Here is a 25,848-nt window from a genome sequence, read left to right as displayed (position 1 = left end):
GGGCGCTGCCGGGCTACTCTCCTCTCCACAAAGGGTGCTTGTGCCCTAAAACTTGCAAAAAACTTTTTTCCAACTATTAAATTGGTCTAATAAAAGATATCACATCTACCCAATGAACCTTGTCTGCTTTCCTGTCCACAGCACGCTCTATTCTTTGCAATGCTGAGGATACCGGGAGCCTGCATGCTCTGGGAGCGGCTGGGCAATACCTTCCTGGCAGGGGAAGCACGCAGAAAGCTTTCACACCCACCTGCAAGTGTCGGTACAAAAAGCCTTTATTTCCCCTCTCCAAATACAAGCAAACAGGGCTGAAATGCAACTGCTCTGGGGCTCACGCCTGGTCAGACAGTACAGCGGATATACCTTTGGCTTCTTTGATTTGAGGGTAAGGTGCTTCGTGAGGACGGAGGTCCCCCAAGTCTTGTAGATGGGGCTGGAAGGAATCGCTTGGTGCTGAGGCCCCCAGAGGAGATGACACGGGCCGGGCAGCACCGTGGGGGCACGTGGGGAAATGCCTGCTTTTGCAGCTAATCCCAGCTCAGCCCATTGCTGCTTCTGCTTTCCCCTTTTCCTGTTTGGAAGAGCCCCCGGAGCAGGGTCAAGTGTGATGTCTTGTGTCAGGATTGATGGTCCTTTTACAGAGTTTAGCTGATAGATTTGCCTGGGCTGGTTTGGATGGGGCTGATCCTTTCTCAGGCAGGGGCTGGGCTAGATGGGACCTCTGGAGCTCCCTTCCAGCCCATGCTCTGTGACTATGATTTCTGTCCCTGCCACGGCTGCCCTACACCCCACTTTCTGGTGCCAAGATCAGCACTTATGGTTTGAGCTTCATAGCTCACCCCTCTAGGCATAAAAGGATGACTGTGTCCGTCCTCTCAAAAGACAACGATTATCTTCAGCCTCTGAAGAAATAAGCAGCAGAAACCTAAGAGCTGGTTGATTGAGTTAATGGAGTGAGGAAAGTTTATGCCAGCTGTGGTTTTATCCCTGGGATCTCAGCCCTTGAGCACCAGTGATTACAGGGGCTTAACTCTCCCCTGGGACGAGACATATAGTTGCACCACATCCAAAGATGCAACGAGGTTTTTCAGCACTAATGGGACCAGATCGTGGTCTGTGGCAGGGCCTGCTAACTTAACACAGAGGCTGCCAGCAGCAAAGGGCCAAGATTCAGGAGCAGCTGGATGTGAATGAATGCACATTGCTTGGCTTCACCCCCTTTTTCCCCTGCATTGGGGCTCCAGGGGTGGTGGTGAGCCTGGACACCACAGGGTTTGCACCGATAGACGGTGCAACAGCGGCTGGACAGAGTGAAAATGCAAGGGGAAAAAGGGGATGGAAAGGGGAGGGCGAAGCACAGCCAGAGAAACCGTGCAAGGAGGATGCGAGGGAGCAGAGTTTTAACAGCAAAATAAATACTTCCAGACCTCGCCTCTCCCGCTCATTCCCATGTTGCCTCTAACAGCTAGCAGGTTTCTCTCTTGATAGCCCCCCAAGCTGTACCGATGGGATGTGAGGGCTGGGGTCTCCAAGCCTCCTGCTCCCCTAACTTTTGCAATCAAACAACCCCTTCAGCATTGCACTGCCTTGGTCTTCCGGCCGAAAGCGGCTTTCACTGACCTGGGCCCAGTCTGGAGGAGACCGCAGCAATCGCTGTGGGCAAAGGGGCCTGATGCTCCATCTGCTCACAGACACAAAGGCATTAGGAATACTTTCTCCTTCATGCCCTGTGGAAAATGCCACCACCCAAGCTCAGGTCCTACAACTCCAGCCAAGCAGACCTTCACTCCAGGAGGGGACACCCCGCAAAGTAAATGTGTAGTCAGCAGAGACTGGTGGAAGCTGGCCAGAAAGCTCAAAGTGACTTCTTTCACCTCCACGATAAAGTTTGCCCCAGCTCGCACGCTCGCAGAGCACGGAGAAGTGTCATCATATAACACGACAGCTCGATGCTGAAATTGCTCTGGGCCAACGCGGCCCAGTGCTCAGGAGCTGGCTCTGCTTCTGGTCACAGCCCGCCGGGATCCCAGAGGAGTTGGAGAGCGGTGCCGCTTTTCCAAACAGGCCCAAATCCCAAGGACAGAGCATGTGAAGCCCAGAAGCTATAGCATGGATGCTCTCTCTCTTTTCCAGAGGTACCAGGCATCTCTTGGAGAATCGGAGATCATTTGCAGTACAGGAATGAGAAGAATATGCTGCAGCATTTAAGCACCTGAAATACCGAGTTTTATCTAGCAGTGGCACTGGCTGCTCATGTACCCAGGTATGCTGGGCTGTCCTGTATACAGTCCACCGTGACGGCTTGCACTAGCCTGGAACCAGCACGGCTCCCTGAGCGAGGCACATTTTGCACAGGGATTGGTGCGAGCTGCTCAGCTGAGACTCGGCCCTCCTGGGATTTAGGGATAGGAGATGCTGCTTTGTCCCACGACCAGGAGCACCATTCAAAGATCTGCTCTGTGCTTCCTCGTGAAGGATAGTTGGATTCAGAGCTTGAGTTCAAGTCCCTCTTGAAAGCTGGTACCAGACTCCTGCATGGACAGGTCCACACTACCTCCGTGCCATGTCTCAGACTGCTGCCCCCTTCTCCTGCTCAGCCTGGGTCAAATGCTGGAGAGGAGGCAGCCTGGTCACCTGAGAGTGCCCCAAGTGTGTGCAGGGAAGCACAACTGAGACAGAGCCGGAGAGCGGTGCTGGGGCAGCCTCAGGGACGCTGAGCCGGCCGCACTGCCCGGATTTGGCATGTGCCGGGCGGGGCCGAGTGGGTGAAGCAGGCTTCTCGGTAGCAGTCCAGGATGCTGCCTGAGATGATTTGGATGAGCCCTGCAGGGATGCTCGAGTAGACTTGCATAACTGTCCCAGGTACAACATGTATTTGAACACTCTTCAATGGGGCATGATGGAAACAACTGGTTTTTGCTGGCTTAACGCTATGTGTGCATGCTCTGGATGGGTGGGCAACTGGCTTGCAAAAGGAGGAGCTGGAGGGGGCTGGTTTCCCCGCTCCCTTGCTTGGCCTGCCAGAAGATTTAGCTTTCAGGTCAAGTTGGCAGCCACGTTTCCCCACAGACTGCGGACAGCAGCTGTTTGATGTAAGGGCTTAGTATTGCTCTTGAGTCTGGGGCTTTGCAAAGAGAGGAGGTGCCTTCTGCATCCCCCAGCTCTGTTTGAGCATGCTGGGGTGATGTGCTCTGCAAGGGGGGGACTAAGACCTTTGGGAAATGTTCAGTAAAGGGACCTCAATCGGACCATCGATGGGGTCACTTTGAAGTAAGTGCAACATCCACTGGGGTTTTGCTCAGGAAGAAAAGTATGCAGAACATCCCCTGGAAACCAGTCCTGATAAAGGAGCGGGGAGCAGAAAGGATCCCAGAGCAAGTGATTTTTTTTCCGTTTTCAAGGAACTTGCACTTCCATCGGACATCTGTGTGAAGACTAATATACTCCTTGCTCATACATCATTAGATCATATCCTGATTCAAAGTCCATGGAAAGACTCAATGGGCTTTGGATCAGGCCTCTATTTGTTTTCCTGTCTTTAAAATAGCTTGGTCCCATTTGGATGCTCTTGTTCTAGCCAGTTTGCGAGCATCAGCCTTTCCCCTGGGATGTTCCTAGTGATGCTTTAGCTGTAAATCATGAATACTTTGGGTTTATCCTCAGGGATCATGCTGGAATTGTCCACTTCAACCAGGATGTTCCTGTCATCCTTGGGGGCAGGTTCATCGTCGGCGTTTTGCAGCATTTGTGGCAGGTTCCCTAAAGTGATGTCCATGTCCTTGAAGGCATGGAGCAAAAACACCCCCAAAATAATAGTGAGGAAGCCACCGACTGTCCCAATAATGTCCACGACTGACATGGTGACCCACTCTTTAAAGAGAATGATGGACGTGGTGATGACGATGGTGGTGAACAGCACGTAGTAGATGGGGAACACCAAGGAGGTGTTGAAAATGTCCAGGGACTTATTGAGGTAGTTGATCTGTGTGGTGATGGACGCCACCAACGTGACAACCAGGATCCAGGTCAGCGGGTGCTGCAGCACGGGCCAGCCAGCGAAGAAGCCCTTGATGGCAATGCCAAGTCCTTTGACCGAGGACACCGAGAAGGCCCCGATCACAGAGCAGATGGTGAGGTAGACGAGGATGTTGGTCTGCCCGTAGCGTGGGGCCAGGAAGAAGATCAGCACCAAGCAGACTGCCAAGAGGATCACCGCGTATGCAAGGAAACCTGGGGGAGGGAACGAGACGGCCTTCACGTTGAGTGGAATAGCGCAAGATTGGGGTCAGTTGCTGTAACATTTTATAAGCTTGCAGCATAGAGTCATAGAAAATGAGGGTTGAAGGGACCTCGGGAGGTCACATCTAGTCCAACCCCTGCTCCAAGCAGGACCAGCCCCAACTACATCATCCCAGCCAGGGATTTGTCAAGCTAGGTCTTAAAAATCTCCAAGGATGGAGACTGTACCACCTCTGAGTAACCTGTTCCAGTGCTTCACCACCCTCTTCGGGAGAAAGTTTTTCCTAATATCCAACCTCAACTTCCCTTGCTGCAGCTTGAGCCCATTGCTCCTTGTCCTGTCGTCTGCCCCCACTGAGACCAGCCCAGCTCCATCCTCTTTGCAGCCCCCCTGCAGGGAGTTGAAGGCTGCTATTCAATCCCCCTCGGTCTTCTCTTCTCCAGACTCAATCAGCCCAGTTCCTTCAGCCTCTCCTAAGTCATGCCCCCAGCCCACAACCATTTTCATTGCTCTCCACTGGACTCTCTCCCACGTGTCCACATCCTTTCTGCAGTGGGGGCCCACAGCTGGACACAGGACTCCAGATGTGGCCTCCCCAGTGGTGAACAGAGGGGAAGAATCACTTTCCTCTATCAGCATGGGGACTACCACCTCTTTCAGCTAGACACGAGGCTCTATTCTCACTCAAAAAGCATTTACAGACTTCACTGCATTTTTATGGCTTACCTCCGTCCACTACACAGCCCCATTTCTAATGCCAATGGCACGGCTTTTGCTGCTCACCTGGCTCTTTCAGTTTTGAAGACAGTTCATCCAGAGTGGTAACCTCCTCTTCTTCCGGAGCATGGATCACCATCATGGTGCTCCCCAAGATGCTCAACATGCAGCCCAGCTTTCCCAGCAGGTTCAGTCGCTCTCCGAGCAGATAGGAAGACAGAATGGCGCTGCACCGGTGGGAAGAATGAGGCACGTCAATACGGCACCCCGAGACCATTGACAGAGGACTGGTATTAGATGTTACAGGTGAAGTACCCTAAATGCTGAGCTTTATAATTGCTCAGGGAGGACTTCTTCTCCCAACTGCATGGATATGAGTCTAGAGCAACTCTGCAGAGTGCACGGGGATTATCCCAGAGCTCCTTGGATGCTGGCGTGTTGTAGGATTCACGGCACAGACAGCTCTGCAAAGGACCTCCACAAATGGGCCTGGGCACTTGGACAGTCTGAAGTATTTCATGCTCAAAGAAACAGGCTCAAGACCCCAGGGTTCAAGGACCATGGATTCGATGGAGGTTTTGAAGACCCAGGTAGACAAAGCCCTGGCTGGGATGATGTAGCTGGGGCTGGTCCTGCTTGGAGCAGGGGGTCGGACTAGATGTGACCTCCTGAGATTTTCTTTTCAATTCCTCCAAGTGGATCCTGGACCGCTGGTCACATGAGCACGCAGTACTGCTCATCAGCATCTACACATGCATTCGTGTGCTTTAGTTAATGTGCATTAAATCTAGTACCTGTTGTGTGGTACTAAGAAAATGTGCATTAGCTTGTCTTAATGCACATTAAGTATAGAGCACTGTTTTTCAGTGATGCTTTAATGCACATTAAAATAGACTAATGTGCATTAAAGTGCATGTGTAGATGTGCCCAGCAGCAGGTAGTTTAATCTAAGGGGTAACATTGCTTTGTGCCACATGCCCTGCCAGGAAAAGAGCCTCTGGATGGTTGCCTATTTTATAGCAATGACCAGGTATCTCCCTCCCCCGTTAGCACCATCTGGCACTTTGAGACTGGAAAGAAATAGCCTCAAACCTCAGGATACAGAGAGCTGAAAGTCACCTGATGAGCACGCTCAGGGCGCCCAGCGGAGTCACAATCGTGGCAGGTGCGAACGCGTAGGCAGCGAAGTTGGCCGCTTCCCCTCCACCCACTGAGCAAACAGGACAAAAGCAAACAGCAGGTGAGTTCCTCTGTGTTTGGTTACTGGTGCCCATGATAAGGGAGCACAGCACAGGTTTCCCCGGGAGGTTGGTCCTGGGCTGCAGGGGACATGGGAGTGATCCCAGCAAGAGCTACACAAAGGCAGGTCAGCTCCAGGGACAGGGGTTTTGCAGCAAGTCCTGTGTCCTGGATTCAGCCTCAGGCTTGCCGACAGGCCCAGGGGTGAGAATACACCTCAACCCAAACTTTGCAAGCCGAAGCCAGGCCTGACCTCCTCCAGCATCAGAGAGGGAGATGGAGCAGGCCTCCCTGGGCTCCAAAGGGAGAAGCTCTTGGGGTTGAATCTAGGTGGGTCCAACACGTGGCACTTAAAGTGCTGGCGTGAATGAGTTTTACAAGCCAGGAGGAGGGCTGGGATGTGACAGCAGGTCTGCTCTGCGTCCCCCCACCGAACGACCCCGGACGAAGCACGTGGCCCGTTGTCCTGGTTGACCCTCCATGGATAGCTGGGAGCTCATGGGAATGTGAATAGCCCTACTCACTGGTTAGCAGTCCAGCCCACCAGAGCCAGTCCTTCAGGTAGCCATGACCGCCATCTCCTGGGAAAGCAGAGCACACAGAAGTTTAGGGGCTAATAGAAAAAGAAATAACTAGTTGCCATTTGAGGAACAAGTGGGTAAGTGGGGGGGTGGGGGTGCAAAATGGCTTTTGAAAGGGATGGGAAGGAAGAATGACAGAGAAAGGAAAAGACACTGTAAACGAAGCAGTCACATCTTGCAAGGGCGGGCATTTAAAGTGTGGGGCAGACTATTAAATGCAATAGAAAATAGCTATTGTAAGGCAAAGCTCCCTTCCCCTCCCTCCACTGCCGGTGCTATCAGCCCGTGCTAAGGGACCAAGGCTCCGGCTGCCCGGGTTTGCAGATTGTTCTCAAGTGCTGCAGGCATGTGCATCCAGCTGCACAGAGCACTGTTCACTCAATGGGCATGTTCATGTGCACCCACACACCTACGTGTGCAATTCCACCAGGACCTTTGTCTTCTAGGTGCCAGATAAAGGATCTGTAATTCCTTAGCACCTGCAAAGCCTGGGGAAACCCTTCCCTGTCACATGCTGGGCCAAAGGTGCAAGACGGGCACCTGCCTCCGGCTAAACCAGCTGTTGCAGGGGCTTGTTGTGCTGAATGCCAGCACACCTTGTGCAACCATCCCACACAAATCAGCCACACCTAAAGCCTACCCGAGCCTCCCACCCATGCTAACAGATCATCCCCTGTATGCGCCCAGGCACGCGGCCTTCTTGCTCAAGCCCCGACTGCGCCCCTGCTCCATGTTTGTGGCCCAGATGTGCTGGGTCAGGGAGAAGACCCAGGCAGCGCAGGTGGCAGGCACTGCTTTGGCACAGCATTGCAGTGCACGTGAGCGCAGGGACGCACTGACCGTCTTGCAGTCAATGTCCCCAGGCAAAACTACAAGTCTGCAACATCATTAGAGGGCTCAGAAATGAGGCCTGCCCCACTCGGTGGCATTGCAGACTTATAGACAGGGCTGCCTCCTGGTGATGGCAGCTGAATGGTGGTGGCATTGGTTGCTGGATGCTAGGGAGCTAGTGAAGATGGTATTTTGCCACGAGGGAATAATATTTTACCCCTAGCCATCATAGGGCATCAAAACAGCTGAAGCAATGCAGCCCTGGAGCTGTGTATAAGGAACCCCCCTATAGATGACAGTGGCTTTCTCATCCCATCCGACCCGCGCGTTGCTGAGGGTGAGGAGTGGGTTGTTCTGCAAAATTCAGGGGCCAGCCCAAAATTCCCTCCCGCTCTGCTGCTGCAAGGTCCTGCCCGAGGCCTGAAGCAGCCGGTTCAGCACCTGGATCGTGGCAAACCTTGCCCTGTGCCCCACCACCCTATCGGTCATGGGAGACTGAATGATGCTTCTGGGTCTGAACCCCCCCTTTCCCACCACGGGCTCCAAGGAGCCCTACCTGCTCTGGTGCCCCCCTTCTTCACCAGCCGCAGAAGCCCTTTCTTCTTGAGGATGACGCTGCTGCCGATGAGGAAGCTGGCGAAGACGGCGAGGGCCAAGCCGATGTAGAATCCATACTTGCTTTCTACCGGTGTTTCCCAGGAGGTTTCCAAGGTCAGGTTATCATGGGAGGAGAGGGCCAGGTCAGTCTCGCTGATCACTTGGCACACGACGTGGCGAGAAAGGCAGGACAAGGTAAGCAGGGACCCTGGGCCACGACACGGAGAGAAAACAGAGAGGAGTTAGCCTAGACTGCCTCAGTAAAGTCCAGATGCAACTCCTCCAGAAACACCTGGTCTGTGATTTTTGTCTGTTTCCAGGGCTCACCAAATAGCCTCTGCTAAAGGGGTATGAGCAGCACCGTGCAAGAAAACACATCTTTGCGCAGAAAAGAATGGGCTACCTAGGTCCTAGAGGACCCTTAGGACCGAGGTACCCCATTCTTTCTTTTCTGTGCAAAGATCTATGTTTCCTTGCACAATGCTACCCCATGCACAGTACGGGGTACAGAAAGCTCATTCTTTCTGTGCAAATACAGGTGTTTTCTTGCACTGCCACCTCAAGCAGACACACGTGATGTACTGCTGAGGGGTTTGGAGGACTTGCCTGTCAGTGGAGATCTAGACTTGTTCCTTTGGCCGTTGAATGCACAGGGTGAATGCAAAGCAAGAAGCAACTGTGGAGGTGAGGAAAGGATTAGCCAGAAGTGCAAATACTTCCCATCCTTTAATAGAGCGAACCCTTAGTGAAGGGGCCAGGTCCATGCAGGACTCTGGGTGGATGTGGCTGTTAGGCACTGGTTGTCCAGGGACACTTGGCCTGAAGCTGCATCTTTCCTCCAGCCGGATGCCTCCGACACCATTATGTGCTGGCACGGATGTGTGTGGCCTCTCCGCGCCTCCGTGCAGCGGAGCCTCATTTGCATCACTGCATTCACATGAAACCTGGGCACAGCTGTGGGTGGCTGGAGGCAGGCATGGGGAGCAGCTCTCACAGCACCCTGTGCTTTGGGACGGACTCTGAGGGCCTGCCAGAGTCTGGGACAGAGATTCGATGTCCTCTCTTGGCCGTGGCATAGGTCAGGGCTGCGGAGGGGGAATAACCCGGTCTCATAATACACCAGGCCAGTCCAGTATGTAATCAGCCACATTCCCTTGTTAGGGGAAGCCCATCAACCACTTTGACAATGAGTGGAAAGTCCTGTGGCTCTAGCTGGGCCAGAAGGATCCAAACCATCGTTGGTTTTCCACCCCATGAGTCCTGCTAGGCTCCTAAACCCCACGCAGCAGAGAAGGGGTTAACTGGAGTGGCTCACTAATTAGGATGCTGTAGGAAGCAGTGGGGCACGTGGCAATTAGCTCCCTGCAGGGTATAAAAGGAAGGGCTGGGCTCTCAGAGAGGGTTTGGATGCGCTGCAGGAGGCAGAGGTCTGGAAGGGCCTGGGATGATTGGGCCAGGAGCTGGGGGATTAGGGAGCAGCCCAGGGCTGCTGGAAGCTGAGTGTCAGGGCTCTGGGCTGGGGTTTGGCAGAGAAGGAGACAGCCTGAGTCTTTCTGCCTCAAACTCCTTTGCTTGTTGCCCAGGGGAGACCTGGCTATTGCAGGGCAGGAGGGTTTCTACAGCACTGCATCTACGCCTGCAAAGCCATGCATGAGAAAGGATAGGAGCTGGATGTGGGACTTTGTGCTCTCCCCAACTCCTTAATTATGAGGCAGGGCTGTCATTGATTGGGGCCAGCAGAGGAAGAAAACCAGGACCCCCTGATGGCAGAGTTACCATGCCAGCAAAGTCCACTTGGCTCTTTCCCTTCCCAGCTCCATGTACCACCTGGTAGATGATGGGTGCACTCAAACATGTGTGTTCAATGAACACCCTGGTTACAGATCTTAGAGAATTACAGATCCTTTATCTAGCACCTATAAGACAAAGGTCCTGACTCCTCCCTATAGATGCTGGAGCACCAATATCCCTTTTGGAAATGCTGGGAGGCTCCGCCTAGACATGCCTGATCCCAGGGTGCTTTTCATAAGAGAACAGATCTGTCCTGAGACAATACTTTTTCTTTCTCCATCCATCCTTCTGTGCCAAGCCCTATGCTCCACTTGGCTGCTGGAAAGCAGGTGAGACGCACTGTGCAAATGCAAGTGACTGCAAGGCGGGGTGTTGTGCAAGGCGCTGCTGTTGTGCAGGTACTTGGGTCCTAATCTGCACCCTGTGGGTTTGGAGGAGGGCGTCTAGATGAAAAGATTCCCTGCTAGGGGACACATCACTTTGCTTCCTGCTAGTGCTGCCAATGGGTTACAGTAGATCATTAAGAACACATTGAGTTTATCCTATCTGTTAGCCAGAGCAGTGGTTCTTAACCTACTTTTAGGCCAGAAAATGCCAGCTCTTAGTTTTCACTTGCGTTTTGACTGCAGAAAAAAGTAATAGAGCAATTCTCCTGTTGCAAAGAACTTGGAAAGACCGCAGCACATCGACATGTTCGTATCCCCCTGGATTCCTGTTTGCAATCTCGGGGTTTATCCGGAGAGTCGCATTTGCACACTGTGATGTGCACAGCAGCCTCGAAAGGATGTCCAGGCACCCCCGGGTGTCCTGGCACCTGGTTGAGACTCACTGAGCTAGATCATTGTCTTGGTTTTTAATATGAAGAGGAGCCTGCCCAGTGGGCTTTGCTCATTAGAGAGGCCTCCAGGGCTGGTGGAGCAGGGATGTTTCCTTCCCTATTCCTAGCAGGGATTTCCTTTCGTGGGGTTGTTGCTGCAGGACAGGTTGATCCAGGCTCCATTGATGCAACTGAAGTGTTCAGGGGATGGAGCCGGCTGAAGTGCAGCGACAATAGCATTCACTTAGTGCTGGGTAAAAGTCACCCCATGTACCGCCAATGACCCCCCCGGGTTGTGGTTGTGCCATGCACCCCCAGGAACAACCGAGGTGCAGCCAGGCAATGGGAGAGGCGACTTACTGGCCCTTTTTTTCTCTCCTGCACTGGTAAGAGCTGTAGGAAGAAAAGCCCTAGCTCCCCGTGAAGCCTGCAATGCAAACCTTGCGGTTCCCTCCCGCCCGAGACAGAACAGGCTTTGTGAGATGTGGAACAAAAGTGAATTCTCTCCCCGCCCTGGCACGCACAATGTCCTTGTGTGATGTTGCTTTTACACGGCTCCTCGCAAAGAAAATGCCTGCGTCTCCCTGACAGCCACACACCAAGCAGAAAACCTGACGGGGACGAAGCCTGAGGTCTGCCTGTGTGGCTTCTTCATGTAGAAAACAAGGGTGCAACCCCTCAGGGGGTCGCATCTAGTCCAACCCCAACCAGCCCCAGCTCCAAGTCTGAAAAACTTTATAAGACGGGGAGTCCACCACCTCTCTGGGTTGCCTAACCCAGCGCTTCATCACCTTCCTCATGAGAGTGTTTCCTTATATCCAACCTACTGCAGCGTGAGCCCATTGCTCCTTCTGCCATCTGCCCCCACTGAGACCAGCCCAGCTGTTTGCAGCCCCCCTTGCAGGGAGCTGGAGGCTGCTATCATCCCCCCCCCCCAACCCCACTCACTCCTCTCTTCTCAATAAGCCCCGGTCCCTCCTCCTCTTCTCCCAACCCGGTGCATAGCCCCCTTTCCCAGCAGCAAAAGGGGAGCGGGACCCTCCCCAGAAGCAAGGGCAGAGCTGGGGCTTGGTGGCTGCTCACCCCCACCCCAGCAGCAGCAGCCGGGGGTGCCGACAAGGCAGGGCACAGGAGTGCCAAGCGTGCCCCTGTTTGCACACCCGTCTGCCCGCGGGACCTCGTGCCCCGACCCCATCCCGCACGCACCGTGGGCACAGCTGCGCTTCAGCCCCGGCGGCTCCATGGGCGCATCCCGCGGCAGCCGCGCGCTCCGGCCGGGCACGGACACACCTGCTCCGCGGCTCCGCCTTCCTCCTGCCCTGCCCTGCCCTGCCGGGCTCGGCGAGAGGCGGAGCAGCCCCGTGCCGGGGTGCTGCATGTGTCCGGGGCTTCGCTCCTGCAGGGTCCTGGCTAGAGATGCTGCATTGGGGCAGGAAGCGGGGTGACCGCCTGCTCACACTTGCATCCTCTGTAACAGGGATGGTAGCAATCGTGCACAGCTTCGTCCACCTGCAATGCAAAGGGGGGAAAAAACCCATGTCCCACGCAGGTCACTGTCCCTGTCGGCGCCTGCTCTCGGACACAGGGCACCGGGCAAGAAGGAGCTGCGTCGGACCTGGGGCATGCTAAGGTGCACCCAGCACAAGGCGGGGATGGAAGGGCTCTGCTCCAGCTTTGCGGCTTGGTGCCCTTCTGGATCCCGAGCCCGTTCGGAGATGGGGATTGCTCTTGGGTGTCTTGTTTCTGCCCTCGCGTGGGTTGGGGCTGACTGGGTATGCACCCCTCCAGGAGCTGGATCTCACCAGCCCACGTCCAGTCGCATGCATCCAAATATTGTGTGCCTGAGCTGGACGTAATATGCCGTCCATCTAGTGTGCGCTGAGTGTTGTGTATGCAAGGAGCTGTGTACCACACAGCAGAGATTAAAAGCAAACAGAGCTTCCCCCCCTCCACCCCTTTAAGCAGCCAACTGGGCTAGTAAAATGCACAAAGTTCATCCCAAATAGGAAGAACTTCTTCCCAGTTCGAGTGGCCAAGGTCTGGAACGGGCTCCCAAGGGAGGTGGTGCGCTTCCCTACCCTGGGGGTCTTCAAGAGGAGATTGGATATGCATCTAGCTGGGGTCATCTAGACCCAGCACTCTTTCCTGCTTATGCAGGGGGTCGGACTCGATGATCTATTGAGGTCCCTTCCAACCCTAGCATCTATGAATCTATGAATACCTTCTCATGGTGAAAGAGATTCCACCTGCAGCCAGGAGCCTTCTCAAAGGAACAGCACAGAAAGGCTTAGGGTGGGGGGTTAACATTGGCTACGCATTATTGCTATGAACTTAACACAACAGCAGCACCCAGCGCTTTACAGGAGCACAAGGCACATCACATGAGACTCTAGGAGGACAAGAGAGATGGATAAATCTTCACTCAGTCCCAGGGAAGGGATTGCATGGGGCTGGTAAAATCGATGGGATGCAGGAGGTCAGACTAAATGAGATAGCAGCACATGCATTCACGATAAACAGTGCTTAGCTGAACATTTTATTAGACCAAATAAATAGTTGGGGAAAAGGTTCATAGTTTCATAGTAGCTAGGGTCAGGAGGGACCTGAACAGATCATCTAGCCTGACCCCCTGCCACAGGCAGTTCTTTGCAAGCTTTTGGGCATAAGCTTGCAAAAAACATTTTTCCAACTATTTAGTTGGTCTAATAAAAGATATCACCTCTACCCAAAGAACCGTGTCTGCCTGTGTCCTTAGGCCAGCACGGCTACAAGGAGCTGATACTGTACAAGGGCACCTGCAAACACTGATTGCAATGGAAATGGCTCATATACAGCAGTGTGATTCAACCTCCAACCCTTTGGTTCGCTGCTCTCCCACAGGCCTTTCCCTGCTCAGGAGCGCTCACAGAGAGGAAACTTGTCCCAAGTCTGAGAGCATCTGTGTTACATAACTGAAGAACTGCCTTTGACTGGGTCAGACCGTAGCTCCATCTTGTCCAGTCTCCTGCCTCACTCAGCAAACAGGGTCTGCCCAGGGTTTTTCCCCCTGCTCCTCTCTCCCTTGCAGCCTCAAGCATTAGGGTCTAGGAAGTTTTGATTCAGAGGCCATGCCACTCACTCCCCTGCTCCTCCAGGAATGCATCCAGCCCTACTACAAGCACTCACGCCACAGGCAAATAGCCCCAAGCACTCATCCTGCTTCTAACCCAGGTCCATCATTCAACCAGGGCACAGAAACAATAGTGCATAATCTAGGTGATCAGCTGCACTGCACGCACAGCGAATACCCAGAAGTGTTTGAATTCCATCGTGATGAGCGCAGTACAAAAGCACAGGCTGACAGAAAAGCCCGGGGGAGTCATCGTGGCTCATCGTTTGCAAGGAATCCACAGGATGACGTGTGTCCCCTCCAACACACCGCGATTGCCTCTGTACAGTCAGTGCACCCGCGAGAGCGGGAGTAGATCTGTGGATCGCTTGCATATGTGGAAAAGAGGGTGTAGGGATTAGGAAAGTTTCTCTGTGCAAAAGGCAGAGATTCCTATTGACTTCTGTGGGCTTTAGACGAGTGAGAGAGAGGTAGCTGTGGTAGTCTGAAGTCAGGGTAAATTTGCAAGTTATAGAGTAACTAAATCAGATCTATCTATCTATCTATCTATCTATCTATCTATCTATCTATCTATCTCGATACAAATACATATCTCTATACATCGATATATAGCATCCCAGAGTTTTCTCAGTTACCAATAAGATTTGACCAAAAGGTAGGAACTAATATGTGGAGTGGATAGTGGAAGAAATTAGCACAGCGTGGCAAGAGGGGTGGATCCACGCTTGCTTTACACAAGTGACAGGGAGATACTGAGGCTAGATCTACACATGACATTTTAGCTGGCCTAGTCGCATGGATAAGGAGTGCGAGGTTTTTACAACATTGGTGTAACCACAACGCTGTAGAGTAGGTGCAGCGATTCTCTTGCAAAAAAAATGCTTTTGCTAAAAGAGCTTCTTTCCCACTAGGAAGCGGTAAAAACTGTACTGATCCATGCACCGTTACTAGTATAAATAGCATCTTTGTGAGGAGGTGTGCCAGGAGAGAGATGCTTGCAGAGCTGGAGCAGTAACCTTCTCTAGCATAGACTACTTCTGCATCTGACTCCAGAATGGGTGATGGAGCCAAAACGGGGGTGAGGGGCTTGTGTGTATTAGTTTCTTCAGGGGTCTGATAAGGACAGACCTATAAACCACAACAGGGGTGAAACTCTGTTGCTTGTTTAAAAGATGTCCAGTGCATCGTGACATGGCATTCAGAGCTAGGGGCAGGAGGGTGGGGAAGCCATAAAGGTATCCGATGGGTGCACCTTTGCTGCTGTTAGCATCCGTTTGACTGGTGCAGCTCATTTGGGTTGGAGGCGGATCTGGCCATATCTTGTTCGAGTCGGTTTGGAGTCAGTGTTGCATGCAACTGGAGGGATGCTTTCTCAAGGCAGATTGCAGAAATCATGTTGATTGATCACAACTTGCACAAAGGTCTCTGATAAAGTACCATCACTGATGTCACCAACAAACCGGGCACCCCTTTGCTTTCCCAGGCTTTCCTGCTCTCTCTCTAGCACCAGGATGTCAAAGGGAAGCCGAATGGGAGAAGCGTGGAGCCGTGTGTGCACACAAACCCACTACAGTCATTAAAACCTTTCCTAACGGAGGGCCCAGGAGCTGGCTGTCTTTGGAAGGCTGCAGAGATCAGTAAAACCAACAGAAGTGCCTCATTTGGATTAATTCAGTCGCAGCAGCCTGAGGCTCTTATGGTTTCCCCTTTCCCCTGCGAATGGGAAGCTCCGGGTTTTTTGTACTCGGGTGTACTTTAATCGGAGCTGCCCATCACAGCTGCAGGCAGCAGGTCACTGGCTTAGACAGGCTGCATCTGGTGAATGAAATGCTCCTTACCTTTCTCCCACAAGTGATAATGAACCCAAACAACCTGGCAAAACTTCCTCCTGCGCGCTCCGCACCCAATCTGTGAAAGGCTCGGAGCAGCCTCCTCTCTCGTTGACCGAGCATCTCCTTAGCTGGTTGCAAAGAAGAGCCCATCTGAGCTGCTCTTGGCCTTGGTGGGCCCTCAAGCAGAAGCTGAGGTCACCCAGGTTTGGGATGACCTCATGCTAACTTTGCCTAGCGGGGGGCCCTGTAGCTCGGGTCCTGTTGGATCCTGCTGTAAGCATGGCTGGATAAATGAACGTCCCACCCTAACGTGGGAGAAGGACCACCTCCCAATGCAGTATGAGCCTGGCCTCTGCAATGCTGGGCTCAGTGAGCTCCATTGCCTACTGAACCCAAGGGAGACCCAGAAAGCTCCTGTTGAACCAGTGCCCAAATTAACTACAAACTCAAGTCCCCCTGGAGCAGCATGTTCACCTGGTCTGTAGTCACAGTCCTGCCCTTTGATGGCCAGGGAGCCCCCTAAGAGAAAGCAGAGGGAACCTGAAGGAAACGGCAGAACAGGCTCAATAATCACAGACATGGGCCAGGCGTGAAGGTTGCCTGGTTGTGTCCTCCCACCCGTATGAAATCCCAGCTTTTAGGCAACTTTTGCATGGCAAATGTGCCTTTCCTTTTGGGCCATCTCACCCCAGCTTAATTTGGGTCTAATAATACGATTAGCTAAAAGAACCGCTGAAGACGGCTGCTCAAAGTACGGCGCAAACAGCAATATGGGGCTTGTTAAATATTGAAATCACACGGGAAACAAGAACGTCCATATGTTTCTGAGGCAAAATTGCTCCAGCATGTGAATTTTTAATGGGAAAATAAAGTGAATTGTAATGGCACTTTCCCTGGAAAAGGGGCCCATTTCCAGGCTGAATGAAGTATATATGTGCTTAAAAAGTAGGAGAGTAGCAGGGGGGGGAAGAGGCCTGGAGGGAGGATGCCCTGGTGTTTTCCTTCTCACTGGCACCCAGATATATGTGCAGTAGGTGTGTGCATGCGTGCATGCGTGTGTGTGTGTGTGTGTGTGTACATGGGATGTCAGGGGGCCGGGGTCTCCCCTGCTTGTGCCCAGTGTCGTCAGAGGCAGACAAGGGTCTTTGTGTAAGTCCGATCTCTTTTATTAGACCAAGGGGTGTAGTCATGTACACCAGATCAAAGCAGCTATAAAAGCTGCTGGAGCTGCAGAGCAGCATTCAGCTCGCTGTGGCTGGGAGGCAGGTGAGGACAGGGACTAAAGAGCCAAACCCCTGCCGTGGTGCTTAGTCATGCAGCAAGTCTGGACAGGGAAGCTCAAGCACAGGCCATGGGGTGACTTCCTCCATTGCTCTGAATGGCTCTTCCCCACCTTTTCAGTGGAAATCCCTGTAGCCAACTGGACCCCCAGTGATGATCTCACTTGGTAAAGCTCACATCATCTGATTCCTTAAAAATCCCCCAAACACCCCAGCCTCTTCCCCCATCCCCGCTCTGAAGCCAAGCAGCTTTCTCCAGGGACTCATCCCTTAGCAATGCAGCTCCACCTGAAATACCAGTTTGCAAACCAGGCTCAGGAATCCAGTGGCTAGATTATGACAATTTTGCATGTGAATAATGTTCCCAGCAACATGAGAAAACCTGATTTTCAGCCTGTTCCCCTCTGCTCAGCTCTTCTGGCCCAGAAACGCAGAGGAAGAACTTGAGTATTCATTATCCAGAAGCAGTAATAAAAGTACAAGTGTCAGGTACTGTGGGACAGCCCCTTACTGCCAGATGTCTCCTAGGCTTAAGTGCCTTTGGAAACCTTTTTCAGGATGTGGGATATTCAGGACGTGGGATATTTGTATGGTGCTTGGTGTAAGCAGGAACAGAGCTGGTTGCTTCACACGTGGAAGCAAGCCTTTTCCTATGGGGATGGAGCTGATGGTTGAGGGGGTTACGGGACCTCTCTGATTTTCAGATGACTTCACATACCTCTGAAAGGAAAGGTACTAAGTAGCTGATAAAACTGGACTTCAGGGAGCAAACAGGCCTTAACCCAGCAGGTCCCAATTAGCTATGGCCTGGGATGATTCAATGGTTGCAGTCTTGGCAAAGAGTCTTGCAAGAGACTTTAACTCTTCTTCAGGTCAGCACCGCTCCAGCACTGCCCTATACAATGAACCCAGGTTTTTATTTTAAACAATCTCCTGATTTGCAAGGCAAGTTCATGACGTTTGGGGGCTGACTCACCCAGCTGGAGCGTGGACATGAAAGCACGCAGGTTCATGCCGGGACTCCTGGGTTCTGCCTTTGATTCCAGTAGGAGCCAGACCCCAGCCTGGTTTAGTGGGAGATGGACTATCATTGCTGAGCCTTTTCTTGTGCCCTTTGGATTTGCAGGTGTCCAGCCCTGCACTGAGCTGCATCACTCCCCCAAGGGGCAATGCTGGGCATCTTGCAGGGTATGAGCCGAGAGGGGTCTTCCCAGAAGAGGCAGCAAGTTGCATGCTTTCCCTGCGACACAGGATGTTTGTGCTCCTCCCTGTACATGGTGTTCATGACGGGGAGATAAACAGCGACTGATATGCACGCAGCGCTGGGGGAAGGACTCACCGGGAGACACCTATGCCCTGCACTTTGCAGCTCACTAAGGACAACTGCACAGGAACAGTCGGTCCAGGTATCAGATCCACCCCGTGGTGTTGCCAGGACAGTGGGCACCAGCACCAAGATACGCTTACAGAAGTCACTTTGTTGGTAGATCCCTTTTCTGCCCCTACCTGAAAGCTGGAGCCGCTCAGCTGCAAGGTTTGCTGCAGCTTGTGGCACTTCTGAGCACACGTGGGAGACGATTTAAGCCAAATAACACTTACCGCTGGCCATCGGGAGATGGACTTGGCACTTGCATAGTGGTTGAGAATAATGAGCGTTATTCTCCCCAGCCTTGATGGAAAGACTAGGTCCTGCGTTGGTGACAACGGTCCCTGATTGAGTCCCTCCTTTTTCTGGCTGCCCAAACCGAGATGACCTAGGTCCCAGGTCTCAGAGCAGCTGCTTCGCACAAGAGGTGGCTAAAAACTGGCAAACCTTTCAATTGAACCTGAGGCCTGAAAGGCTGTCACAGAGCCAGCGGCTGAGTCAGGAGCAACACCCTGCCATCCTGCCGCTGCCCTCGGGAGTTTTGAAATCAGGGAGCAATTGAGCAACCCACAGGCAAGGACGCGCATTAAACACAGAGCCTCCAAGAGATGTCACGTGCCCGGTGACTTCAAGAGAGCTGGGAAAAGTGATGGAGCTGCTTTTGTTGGTCTGACAGATTCCTCCTACGTCTACGCTGCACACCGTTCATAGCGGATCCCTCCCCTCAGCCCCTTGTTTGAAAGTTGTTGACTTTTTGTTGGCGATCTGAGACAGCTCTGTGTCCCTTTTTGGTAAAAATGTGTTATTTGTTATATAGAGAGAAAGAAAGAAAGAAGTTTGAAGTTGCCATCCAACTTTCCCATTGCTGCTTCCTCCCTGCCCTTGCCTTGGCCGAGAAAGAAGGCGCCCCAGAAGCGTTGGCATTAGGACATTTTCATTACACCTGTTTCCATTCATTTCATTTCAAAGCAATCGTTTCCATGACGACACGAGGACAGATCCGCCCACTTCCTCGGTGAGCCCAACTCTTTATTTTTCATCATCACAGAATTCATCCCAGGTTTGCTTGTGCACACTGGTGGTTGCTGTATTACAGGACATATCACCACGTACCAGATGCTTGATCGTTACAGAAGCGCCTTAATGGAGATTGAAGCTTCTGTTAGCCCGAAGTCGGAACAATCAAAAGAAAAAAATACAAAACCAAAATATCATCTTAAGCTGCATAGCAAATATGATTAAAAAATTTAACACCAGATTTGACCACGAGCATAAATATACCTCACCATAAATAAATGTAAATTCATTGTACAAAAACCCCCAAGCAGCTCTTCGTACAAATATGATACATTTGACAAGATAATTTTTTTTTCTCAACATTTTCTTTTAAATTTTTAAAAAACAAAGTTTTGCTCCGGGTTATCAGCACACCTAAGCCCATTGACCTGGATTCATACAGGGGGAAATAAGGACTAGTGTGTTGTTCAATGCTCCTAGCATGTGTTGTCGGGGGAAAAAAAACACACCACTGCATGCAGGATCTGAATTGGTTCGATTCCCCTTTCTGTGGGGCTGCTGAGGACCAAGGGACAGGTCTGTGCATTGCAAATACTAAGAGTCACACATTTTAAGGCCACAAAGGGCCGTAACAATCATTTCGTCTGACCTCCGACGTGACCCGGACCTGAACGTTTCACCCCAGGACTCCTGCACCAGGTTCAGCAACGGCTTGTGCTTGAACTACAACATTTCCCTCAAGAAGACCTCTGGCCTTCATTGAACGGAGATTTTCATGCACCCTGTCACGACCCGTTCCCATGATGAGCTACCATGACGGCTACCAGCACACACCTTTTTTCCACTGAAAATGATTAGATTCAAATAAATAAGCCCAAAAGGAAGAGGCTGACCACTTCACTGAGTGGTCTGTGCCCTCCCTCATGGTCAGTCAAGGAGGACTTGAGCTCGACTACTGTCCTTGGGGTGAAAGTCAAGTTGTGTGAACAAGGTGGCATCACTGATCTCGGACACCAACTCCCTGAACCATTTGACCAACACACCTGCATATCCCCCGCAGCAAACACACGCAACCATCCCAACAACCCCACTCTTCACTTGGCGCACACAATTTGGGTTTCCTGCTCAAAAATGTCGACCCCTGTACAAGCCTGGAGGGTGCTTCCTACCGTCACGCTCACCACCCCATGTTAGCAAATCTCTGTTTTAGGCATTGCATTTTAGTTCATCCAGCTGTGTTGATAGACCTCACAGGACTTCATGCCCCCAAATTACATCAAAGAACATGACACTTCAAGGCAACATTTATGCATATGTGAAGGTATCATGACTCCTTCAAAAGCCTAAACTTTTGAACTGGCATTTACCTACTAGTGCAGTCGTTAACTGGACTGGCATTTACCTACTAGTGCAGTCGTTAACTGGACTGGCATTTACCTACTAGTGCAGCACGTCCAGTAGTGTCTAGGTGGCTGACACGGGGCCATGGGGTATATCTCATTCTTAACCCGGTATTTTGCAACACAGCCCCAACACTTTGTGACGTGACAACCACGGTTGGGTATTTCCTTGTGTTGTGCCCAGAGATTGATCCAACGGCCAAAAGTGAGGCAGTGCTTGTCATTCAGCAAAATCACAAACCTCCAACTCCTGAGGTCACCAAAAACCCAATTTAGGATCTCAGTAGGATCATAGCCCCATTACTTCATAGCACAAACATGCCAGAGTCCACGCTCTGCTAACCTCTTTCTATGCTTATGTAAGTCTCCTGGCTTCAGCAGAGTTAAATCAGCGTAAATATGGTGTAACAGGGTCAGGAGCTAGGCCTTGCACCCTTTGTGGAAGAGCAGATATGAATCACAAGCCTTAAATATTACCGAGCTCGTGATGTTCTCCTGCTCAAAATACAGTAGGAACAAATTCCCCGCACAATGCAAGCCCTTCCCTGGCCTGTCCGTGCCACAGGCAAGACTTCAGAAGATCTCCCTGAGGTTTCATTTAGGTTTCCAATCAAAATGCACCACGAGTTTCTCAGCAAACAGGGTAGGGGGTGCACCTTGTAGACCAACTACATCAGAGATGTGACTGTTTCTCAGTGCAGCTCAAACAGCTGGAAGGGCCAGGCAACGTTAGTGTGGGAGATATTCCTCAGTTCGCAAGAGACAGATACAGATCTCAGAGAGAACAGAGACATCTTGCCTAAAAATGAATGTCTCTTGCTAATAACGTGGTGCTGGCCGTGGTTTCCTACGACAGAAAATTCAAGCTGGGGCAAATCAACTTTTTGCTCCCCTTAGAGAGAATAATTGCTGAGTGTCTCTAGCTTCCTAACAGCCTGTGACACCACTGGATTGTGCTGTCTGAAACGGCTCTGTCTGAAAGGATGGGTCAGGTTGCAATGTATTAACACATCTCTATTACCTCCCAGCATGGGTCTTACTTGACCTGACTAATGGCAAGAAAAAATGAAACCTTTCTCAGGGCTGGGGCATGAGGATGAGGTGGTTTAACAGAGAGGCATGTGCAATGGGCTGCCAACCCTCCAGGCTTTCCCTGGAGTCTCCAGGAATTAGATATAAATCTCCAGGAGACTGCTGAGACTCACCCAGGAAATCAATGATAGGATACTTATTTCATGACATTTGTCCAGAAGGAAGATAAGGCATTTGTTAAAATATTAAATGTTGAATCTGATGTATACAGTAATCTAGTGGGTTTTTTAAATGTAATCATCGTGTGCGTTCTCCTCCCTGATGTAAAGTCTACGCACCGTGATCCAAAACCAATCTACGCAAATAGCTCAGTCATTCGTGTCATTACGTCATGATGTAACAGATCCAGAATCGGCAACCCTGCACGTGCATGGTCTCCCATTACCTCTGAATCTCCACGCAATGCTGGGGACACTTCAGCGGCGTTCAAGGGGGCGTTGCAGGAAGACGCGAGGAGAGGCGAGCTCTTGGCTCACCCTGCACATCGCTGCGGTGATGCTGACACGGGGTAGGGTGGAAGAGGGTGAAATTCTCCTTGAAGTTGCTACCAACTTTTTTACTTTGGAAAATCTTGGACACCAGGGAGAGGGAAGGAAACAGCATCTGTATTTCCCAAGCCGAAGCCTCTGAGCACTACCTTTTTTTGCTGCTTCTCTTATTTCCCGTGTGCTAAAAGATCATCTTGCCCCTGTGCGCGAGGGTCTGCATGAACCCTGCTGGCATGCTCCATCCCCCGTGGACCTGTCTGTTGGCAGATGTGCCACGGCGAGCTCACTGGGGACAGAGAAACGGCACTCAAGAACGTACGTGAACTGCAGATTTCAGCTCTTTCCAGAATGAGGATTTTGGAGACTGAGCTAAAAAACCTGAAGTTTTGGGACATTCTGGAGACAGCTGTGGTTGCTCTTGGGATCACTGATTTCTCCCCTCCCTGGGGTATATGCAGGAGCATATCCAGATCAGCACGGCATAGCACTGACTCATTAAGAGCACTCATGCCTCACTCTTTGCAATTAGCTGTAGGAGGATGAAACACAGCGGGAAAGCACCACGTCATGACCTTGTCTTCCAGCTGACACCGAAAAGCACCATTCAACCTTCATATCTTTGCTATTTTGGTACACACCTGTCATAAAATCCCCTTACCAGAGACTGAATTTAGGAGGGCCTGGGCTGTATCGTGACGAGCGGGGGTATACCTCCAGCCCCAGGTGGACAGGGAGCTTGCAATCCAGCTTGACATCAACCTTTCTTTGGCCAGACAACTTGCTATGCTGCCTTTTACGCCTCTCTCCAATTGTCCTGACACGTGGCCCCCCTCGTGCAAGGTGATGGGTGCTCTGTTTGGCCCCTCGCTATCCACTTTGGGGGAGGACTTCCAGCGTGCTGAGAACACACGGCTCCTCCGACTGCAACCCCGCGCCCGGGACTTTCCTAGTTTTGTGTTCTGGAAAACACTGACACTTCATGGAAAAAAAGCACATTTTGCCCTAAACCTCCCTCCCCCCATCCCCTCTTTTAAGCTGCAGGTAAGACCGATCACAGGGATGTCACAGAAGAACATGCACTCAGACAGAGCCAGGCAGGATGATGCGTCCTTGTGTGTCTTGGGTACTTCCAGTCTAGTTGCGTTGCCAAATCCACTCTGCTAAGTCTCCCCTCCTGGTTTCCATCCTGGTCCAGCTTCTTGTCACCCCCCAACCCAAAGGGTTTCATGTCCGTGCTCACACGTGCTGCTTAGCAGGTGGTGGCCAGGGACTGGTGGATGGGGGGCTGGAAGCAACGCACGTGCTCGACGGTGGAGCTGTCTGTTTCCACTGACTTCATGTACTTGTTCAGGATGGCAAAAATCTCGTTGTTCAGGATCTGGTACTTCCTGATGCGGTCAGCCATCTTCTTTAGGGGCTGTAGGGGGGAAAGGAAATAGCAGGTCAGGGGCTGGTGCTATCCCCCACCATCACCTAGAAAGCATCAGCACTGCCAACCTCCTGCTGAGAAACTCCTCTTGCATTTCTGCTTCTCAGCGCTGGGGGCATACCTCATGATGCCTGCCAGTGACTCATGATGGGGCTTGTTTCCTCACACCTGGAGCTTGGCCTTATCTGCTTATCTCCTCATACCTCGCTTATCCCCTCCATACGGAGCATCCTTCAAGGGACCTGTCAGTACCCAAATATACCCCTGGTCGAGAATCGCTGGTCTAAATATTGTGATACCTGGGGTAACCCAACGCGCTGCATTAACGTGTCCCGTTGGACTCGTGGGCTTTGTCATCCCCAAGGGCATGACAGCAAACTCTTGCTGAGATGCAAAAGCAGGAGCAGGGGGGTCCGCGCAGCCTGCTGTTGTCCCCGGACTTACCACGTTCTTTATGATTTCGTCCTTGCCATCCTGCCTCTGCACTTTCAGCAAGTGGTAGCAGAAGTCAAAGAGGTCGAAGCGTCGCTGCTGTCCGAGGAGAACGATGATGGAGCAGCCCGCCCAGTTCAGACCGTCTCCAAAGCACTGCCTGAGAGAGACAGAACGGGAGACGTTCAGGGAAGGATCGTCCCCCAAGATACCAGGCACCCCCGTCCCAGCCTCTTGGCTCAGAGGGCTGTGCATGGGAGCAGGAAAAGCATGGAGCAGCCGGAGCGCGGGAGTGCTCAGATGAGGCCGGGCGGGTTGGGATCAAGGCGCAGAGAGGTGCTGGCCTGTCTCTGCCAATGCCCTCCTGTGTTGACCTTGGGCAAATCACTTCATCTCCATTCCCATCTCCCCTCGTATCAGCCCGTTTGGACTGCAAGCTCTTGGCGGCAAGGCCAGGCTGTGTTTGTACACAGCGCTCAGACCCTACCGTGATACAATGAGGCTGATCTCTGGGACCCCATCCGGGACCCAGGGTCCAACCCCTTTTCTGGGACCAGCTGCACATCCCATCAGGTCCCAACACATTGCAGCGAGCCTCTTTGGCTAGTGATCCCTCCCAGCCCCGGCCAGGCCGGGCCCACTCACTCTGCCGTGAACTCGTTGGTGCCCACGGGGATGCAGTAGACGAACTGCATGGCGCTCCAGAGGCGGTGAAACTCCACGCACTCGTCCACGTGCATCACCCCGTTGGTGGGCGGGGGCCCGCGCCAGATCGGGTCCTGCAGGTAGCTCCGGATGCGCGTCAGGATCACCTCGAACATGGAGAGCCCGCAGCACAGCCGCTCCTTGGTCAGCAAGTCGCCCTCCCGCGCAATGGCTATTTGCTGTGAAGGGAGCAAACCGCAGACACAAGAGCGGGGTCGTGAGGCAGGCATGGCTCTCATCCCCGCCGCCGTCCTGTCTCTCTCGGCCCTGCCCCGTTTGCTAACACATCCCAGGCCAGACCGGACCCTACCTCTGCAAGCTGCTCCCTGATACCCGCTCCCTGAGAGCGTGCCTCCCACCTAGGAGATGGAGGATGGGTTGCACGATGGGCCAGCAATGGTTTGCGACCCGTAAGAGCGGCTCTGTGCGGTGCTGGACTATGAAGGAGCGTGGCTGGGAAAATCCAGCCATAGCCACTTGTCAGCACACACCCAGAGCACGCTCCTGGCTGCTCTCAGCTGCCCCAGGAGTGATTACGGCGGCATAGTACAGACATGCCTTAAATAGATTGGAAACGAAGGTTACACCTTGGACAAGAGACCGCAGCCCCTTTCCTTACTAGAGGCACTGGCTCTGGTTGCTGCCTGCAGCAGGACTCGGGACTGCTGGCCCACGTGGTCTAGCATGTTACCCATGAAAGCCCGGCGTGGATGCCAGCTTTGCAGTGCTGCTGGCGGGACCAGGGGATTGCTGTGACAGGGATACGCCCTGTACACACGGCTTGCTCAGAGCAGCTGGCTCCCAGGGAAAGTTTGTACGCCCGGCAGTTTGGGTGCTAAGGTTCAGCCTGGGTCCCCGCTCTTCACAAAGCACGAACGCTATGCA

The 25,848-nt window shown here is 52.4% G+C and overlaps 2 protein-coding genes across 6 annotated transcripts in view; both read right to left on the bottom strand.

Annotated features, from left to right (window-relative positions):
• Positions 1-257: 257 nt before the first annotated feature.
• NIPAL4 (NIPA like domain containing 4) lies at positions 258-12,106 on the bottom strand. The gene is made up of 6 exons (XM_006257799.4): positions 12,020-12,106; positions 8,165-8,413; positions 6,721-6,777; positions 6,077-6,167; positions 5,024-5,184; positions 258-4,230 (listed from the first exon to the last, which is right to left on the bottom strand). Exons 1-6 carry the CDS (start codon positions 12,054-12,056, stop codon positions 3,626-3,628), a joined length of 1,200 nt encoding a protein of 399 aa, XP_006257861.2. The 5' UTR covers positions 12,057-12,106; the 3' UTR covers positions 258-3,625.
• Positions 12,107-19,393: 7,287 nt separating this feature from the next.
• Positions 19,394-25,848, bottom strand: part of CYFIP2 (cytoplasmic FMR1 interacting protein 2) — a 60,707-nt gene continuing 54,252 nt past the window's right edge. For 4 of the 5 annotated variants that reach the window (XM_059712940.1, XM_014609975.3, XM_059712942.1 and 1 more), the window contains 3 exons: positions 24,904-25,142; positions 24,271-24,418; positions 19,394-23,814 (listed from right to left, as the gene is read on the bottom strand). In XM_059712940.1, the coding sequence (XP_059568923.1) occupies positions 23,647-23,814; positions 24,271-24,418; positions 24,904-25,142 (555 nt within the window). In that variant the 3' untranslated portion in view covers positions 19,394-23,646. The remainder of the gene's footprint in view (positions 23,815-24,270; positions 24,419-24,903; positions 25,143-25,848) is intronic. The other variant, XR_009454835.1, reaches the window with a different exon arrangement.

Source organism: Alligator mississippiensis, chromosome 9 (assembly GCF_030867095.1).
Source record: "Alligator mississippiensis isolate rAllMis1 chromosome 9, rAllMis1, whole genome shotgun sequence".
In the NCBI taxonomy this organism is placed as follows: Eukaryota; Metazoa; Chordata; order Crocodylia; family Alligatoridae; genus Alligator; species Alligator mississippiensis.
The sequence above is the reverse complement of the archived record's forward strand: the minus strand, read 5'-3'. Positions and strand labels throughout refer to the sequence as shown.

What these genes read in the sequence shown, in the direction of transcription:
- NIPAL4 (XM_006257799.4), bottom strand. Translation starts at nt 12,056, where the DNA reads ATGGAGCCGCCGGGGCTGAAGCGCAGCTGTGCCCACG. An exon ending in GAAGGGGGGCACCAGAGCAG is followed by an intron (nt 6,778 to 8,164) that starts GTAGGGCTCCTT and finishes CTGCTTTCCCAG; the next exon opens with GAGATGGCGGTCATGGCTAC. An exon ending in GCCCTGAGCGTGCTCATCAG is followed by an intron (nt 5,185 to 6,076) that starts GTGACTTTCAGC and finishes CCACCGGTGCAG; the next exon opens with CGCCATTCTGTCTTCCTATC.